The sequence below is a fragment of the Magallana gigas genome, chromosome 5 (assembly GCF_963853765.1).
Source record: "Magallana gigas chromosome 5, xbMagGiga1.1, whole genome shotgun sequence".
In the NCBI taxonomy this organism is placed as follows: domain Eukaryota; kingdom Metazoa; phylum Mollusca; class Bivalvia; order Ostreida; family Ostreidae; genus Magallana; species Magallana gigas.
Window position 1 is genome coordinate 55693661 of NC_088857.1, and position 6134 is coordinate 55699794.

At 35.8% G+C, this 6134-nt stretch overlaps 1 protein-coding gene across 1 annotated transcript; it reads right to left on the reverse strand.

The window, feature by feature from the left end:
• Positions 1-2052: 2052 nt before the first annotated feature.
• On the reverse strand, positions 2053-5265 carry LOC105325025 (nidogen-2). Its single transcript, XM_011424385.4, has 6 exons — positions 4964-5265; positions 4089-4193; positions 3550-3564; positions 3310-3439; positions 2597-2676; positions 2053-2307 (listed from the first exon to the last, which is right to left on the reverse strand). Exons 1-6 carry the CDS (start codon positions 5139-5141, stop codon positions 2117-2119), a joined length of 699 nt encoding a protein of 232 aa, XP_011422687.3. The 5' UTR covers positions 5142-5265; the 3' UTR covers positions 2053-2116.
• Between the last annotated feature and the right edge of the window lie 869 nt (positions 5266-6134).

Sequence of the window (6134 nt, forward strand, 5' to 3'; positions counted from 1 at the left end):
GTTATTATGTGTAATTATTAGCAATGACTTCTTATTGTTAGTTACATGTAATTATGTGTAATAATTAGCTATCACTTCTTATTGTTAGTAACATGTAATTATGTTGTAATTAATAGCTATGACTTCTTATTGTTAGTACATATAATTATGTGTAATTATTAGCTATGACTTCTTATTGTTAGTTACATGTAATTATGTGTAATTATTAGCTATAGCTTCTTATTGTTAGTTACATGTAATTATGTTAATAATTAGCTATGACTTCTTATTGTTAGTTACATGTTATTATGTGTAATTATTAGCAATGACTTCTTATTGTTAGTTACATGTAATTATTAGCTATGACTTCTTATTGTTAGTACATATAATTATGTGTAATTATTAGCTATGACTTCTAATTGTTAGTTACATGTAATTACGTGTCATGATTAGCCATGGCTTCTTATTGTTAGTTATATGTAATTATGTGTAATAATTAGCTATGACTTCGTATTGTTAGTTACATGTAATTATAAGCTATGGCTTCTTATTGTTAGTTACATGTAATTATGTTAATAATTAGCTATGACTTCTTATTGTTAGTTACATGTAATTATGTGTAATAATTAGATATGACTTCTTATTGTTAGTTACATGTAATTATGTGTAATAATTAGCAATGACTTCTTATTGTTAGTTACATGTTATTATAGGTAATAATTAGCAATGACTTCTAATTGTTAGTTACATGTAATTATGTGTTATAATTAGCTATGACTTCTTATTGTTAGTTACATGTAATTATGTGTAATTATTAGCAATTTCTTCATATTATTGTCAGTTACATGTTATTATTTGTAATTATTATATATGACTTCTTATTGTTAGTAAAATGTAAATCTGTGTAATTATTAGCTATGAAATCTTATTGTTAGTTACATGTAATTACGTGTAAGATCCATTTTTGAATCAGGTGTTAAGAGTTCTAGCATATTTTTTATCATAAAGGACAGACAATGAAACAGTTGTTAATGAAATAACTATGAGCGATCTTTCTGCTTTAATAATGTAAACCTCGTTTTGCTACTTCATGCAATAAAAAAAGGATTAGAAGTATTTCCTAAGGGAGAAAAAAACGAGCAATAAACCGCTATGACAACAGGATTTGACGTCATCGCCATCACGATTAGTTCATTCTATATTTTTTTCTTTACTAGTGTAATAATCGATTACTAAACATGTCAGACTCAGATTGCACTAGTTTTCTCTTATCTAACTTTCCTAGACAAACTGCCAAATTCCTATATTCAGCTTTTATGAACTATCTATCATATTCATAAACCTATTATTTGCAATTGTATATTCATGTTTATAAAGTGACATATAGGTCCGATGAGTCGGGTGTTTATTCGTTAAGTTACATGTACATGTATCATATGATATACATTTCTCTGTTATTGTTTATAAAACACTTATCTCAGCGAGATTGGTTGAGAATGAAACATTTTGACGTACGTCTCTTCCGAATCTCAGACCAGTGCCACAAAAAGTGATTCGGGAAAATTTGCCCAAACTTTGGCCTGTTGTCACGTTAGAAATACGTCGAATTAAATCAACTGCCCGCTTCAACTTTTTACTTTGAACATCCTTTTAACTCCATATCAACATAAAATATATATTTCTACCGTTAACTGATTTAAATCACACAAAATATCAACTTGTCTATTTTACAATTCATTTCATTTCCATATTCATTCGAACCTCAGTTGGTGATGATTTACTATTTACAGATTAGCTGCCAAGTTAAAGTCATTAATCCAGATCAGAGTCATCTTCGCTAGCCAAGTGTCCGATTCGTTTTTCTCATCGGGAGATGCACCTTAATGGGAGTGGATGGTCGAAGTCAATTTTAGACCTTATTGATCTCAGTAGTAATCAAGATAAACGAATATATCATAATATCATCAGAGAGAGAGAGAGAGAGAGAGAGAGAGAGAGAGAGAAAGAGAGAGATTTCCAACGCCATTAATATTGAATGTATGGATCTATAATGAAAAAAGGACCAAAACAACAGAAATCAGAAACGGTTTATAACAAATGGATTTCGCTCAGTTGTTGCTGATCCCCTCGAGTACGTTTAACATTTGAGGGTATCAATCTGTCCGATGCTGACAGAGTGAGAGTTAGCGACCACGTTTCCATCAGCGTCCGTGCACCGGCAAACATCGCCCATACACTGGTAATTCTGGTAGCTACCGTTACCGGTACAGTAAAACAGGCGACCAATCAAACCAGTCTGCATGTATTCATACTGGTCACGTGCACACTCTGAAACAGCCAATTAAATTACTGATATTAGATATTATATAATTACGGTGATAAGCGAGAGGTGGTTAAATTTTATTTTAGTATATAAAATAGTAATTGGGCTTTTCCATGTGTGAAAAGTACTCACAACGGGCCATGATGGGTAATAAATATTGTAAACATCTATTTTTCGGAGCAAATGTTAAAACAAGTAATGTGAGAATATTAAATATTTTTTATGGTTTAATGCAACACGAGAATTCAGTGTAAAATACACTGGTGACATATTGGACGCGAGAAATGTACTCACGGCAGGTCATGTGTTGAGCTTCCCACACGTTGGCAGTGTACCCCTCGATCTGATGACCTTCCTTGGACACACAGTAACATCTACAAGTAAATGTAATGGGCTGTTTTACCTATTGATTTCTGCACTATTTTGGACCAAGTACAGTACCGATCAGACCCAACCTAACACCGAAGTAATTTAAACCCCAACTAAACCCAACTAAACCCCGGGTTTACTTTTTGTGTTTACTATGGGTTTGCGTTTTGAAAAAAAAATTGGGTCCACTCTGGGTTTACTTTGGGTTAGCTTGAAAATTACTTTTGAGGTCAACTGTACGCATTGAAGTGTGAAGCAGACCAGTCTTTTATCTTTAAGTTACCAATACCATCCTACCCCTTGTATATTCCAAGTACACAGTTAGGGTCTGCTTTCTGGTGTATACTTCTGACCGGGTCCACTCTGGGTTTACTTTGGGTTTACTCTGGGTCCTCTCTAGTAAACCCAGAGTAAACCCGGGGTTTAGCTGGGGTTTACTTCCTAGGTTAGGTCTGATCGCTACCCTAAATCTCTTAATATTGGTAGGTTGTATAGAGACAGAAACTTCAGAGTATTTCTAGTCCGAGGAATTGTTATAGCCTACAGTCAGTATTATCGTTTAGGTCTGCAATCTCATTCTATTTTTTGTTATGAACAATTTGTTTGCATGCTGCCTTTCTAATATCTTGAGAACATACTGTGAGCCTGCGCACTGCTTGGGTTGATAGTATCCATCTACGTCACACAGAGGCTTGTGAGCGCCGAGCAAGGGGAGACCATTCTGTGTGGCTGTGAAGGTAGACAACTCCTGGGCGCAAGGGTTTAGTGCTAGCAAGCACAAAGAGAAAGATATAGGACGAGTAGAAAACTATACATACAAATAAATTGAAAATATCAACCCGGTAAACATGAGAAGAAATATAACTTTTATGACTTACTTCTCTTGTTGGTATCTGTGGAGACAATGCAAACATTGATTTAGTAAAGAATTCACGAAGATTGTTACTAGTACATATATATCTACACAATAAAAATACTCTTCCGGTCACGACGGTAGCAATAGACCGTGGTTATTTATAGCCACCGTCTAAAAAGGGCAACATTAACGTAATCCAGTTAATCAGATGTGCTCATTTTAGCCAACGGTATCTTATTCTACAGAATGACGCTCAGGGTCAAGAAAAGTAATAAGAATGTTGATAAAGTCAACTGTCAACATGGAGCAAGCATCAGGTTTATACTACCACATTATACCAGGAAAAAAATAAACAATGCAGTTCATCGGTCACTGAGAGAAAAGAATTCAAGTTGAAAAAAAGAAAATTAGTTTTTTGAAAAATATAACCTAGTATAAGGCCAATGCGACAATATATTAGTACAAATATGCATAAATGCTTGTTCGATAAGGGGTAGGGGTTGCTGGCCGGGGATGGGGTATGGGGGGAGGGGGTAAAGTAAAGTAACAGTTACTACTTACTGGCGACACACTTGTGTGTGTGCATGTTACAGTGAAGCCCTGGACCACAGTCGGCGGTGGAGGGCATGCCGAGGAAAAGGGTGGCGAGGCAGGATTCTCCCTCAGCTGCAACACAACCACGAGTCAGAGAATTTCAAAAATATCAGGTTTTGTTTTTCTAAAATTCATTAATTTCAAGATGTTTAAGATAAAGATCATGAGAATTGAAAAGGTCCTAGGCATAAAATTCATTCGTCTTCTCTAATAACAAAAAAATAAATAAATAAATAAAAGAGCTACATATTTGAACTTCGTGCTGTCTAATAAATAACAGCACCTGCTGACAACATCATTGGAATGTAGACCAAAGCACACCCCCTGTTACATGTACACAGTGTACAGGCGACATGTGTCGCGAATAGAAAACGATCAATTTATGTACTGAGGGATTTATCATTAATAAAAGCCGATTTATTTCCTTTCACGAGTGATTTGTGTTAACAATCGCAGGTACTTAGTAGGAAAATATAGATGTCGGAGCCCGCTATGATGCTAAATGACGTCATTACAACCTATTCACTATAATTCGATATCTTCAGTTCAACGCTTTTCTAAAAACGACAAACATTGAGCTTAACGCTTTGGACCAGACGTCCTATAGGGACGTCATATCATAGTATTACATTGACCTTCAAACTTGGGGTCATCTTATCGCTCACGAATGTTGAAATCCGACTCTACCTTTCTTTCCTCTTTTTTTTATTGCCTCGCAAAATCCATTTATATTCTTCACAATATTTTGATACCTCCTATGTTTCATTCATATGTATACATATATCTTTACGTAGTACCACAGTAAGTATAAATTTTTCACTATTTTCATACATTGTCATTACCTAGGTAGCTGACGCAGGAGTCACAGCATCCGCAAAACCCGCCATTTTGTTTCACGACGCCATCACAGTTCTCAGCAGTCACGGCGGCGCAGCGGACAGTCGCGCAGGCATCGGGTGGGCAGACAATGAATGCCTGGATTCCGCACACGGCGGACAGGAAAAACAGAAATACCTTCATATCAACAGTACAGAAAACTTTCAGTTACTTGTCTTAAAACTGGCTTTATAACTCGATGAACTGGGACGCGTCTTATCTTTGCCAAATTTCCCAGTTTGCGGCAGGTGACTTTGGTTAATCTCAACTGATACGGAAAGGTGTGCAAGCCGTCAGCGGTTTTCCCTTAAATGGGGCCACATTTGGAAAGGCCGATGACATTACGATTATCATCATTTGACAACTCGAAATTATCTTAATCGTTATTTCATACCATTACGTAAGAGCTGTTGATTTTATGTTCTGATCACGTGTCACTGGGCGTGCTGTGATTTATTCAGTGTACGTGTAGATATCTACCTAACTTTCTAACAACATATATTTGTAAGCACTAATGCCTGATTGTTCATTCAATGTGCCACCCTTACATTTTAGGCACGTAGCATTAGGGGGCGCCCCCCCCCCCCCCCCCACACTTTTTGTGCAGTAAAGATTATACTTAATTTTACATCCCAAAAAAATTAAATAAACATGGAGTTGCCCCCCCCCCCCTATTTTTATGGGACCATGTAAAAAAAAATTAATTGAAAATAATGAAATAAACAGTTGAATTGAAGTTAAAAGTATACTTGCCCACACCCCCCCTCCCCCAATTAGGATTTTGGAAAGTAACATTTTCCTTTCCTTTTTTTTTTTTGCTTGTCAAGATTTTTTGGATGAGTATGCCCCCCCCCCAACACTTTCAAAAACGATGCTACGTGCCTGCATTTACAAGGACAAGAGTTGCATTAAATGGAACTACCGGTATATGTTTCTCTGTTAAAGGTGTGAGAATTATAAGAAGTTTTTTTCGACCGGGAAGGGTAAGTGGTTGCGTGAAAGCTTTTTGGAACCATAATTATTAACAATATTCTCCAGAATATTTAAACATCGTCGTGCAAGTTAAAAAAAAGGCATAGGATTTAAAAGAACTGGAGAAATGATCTAAACAGTGATATTGATTTACGAATTTCATAA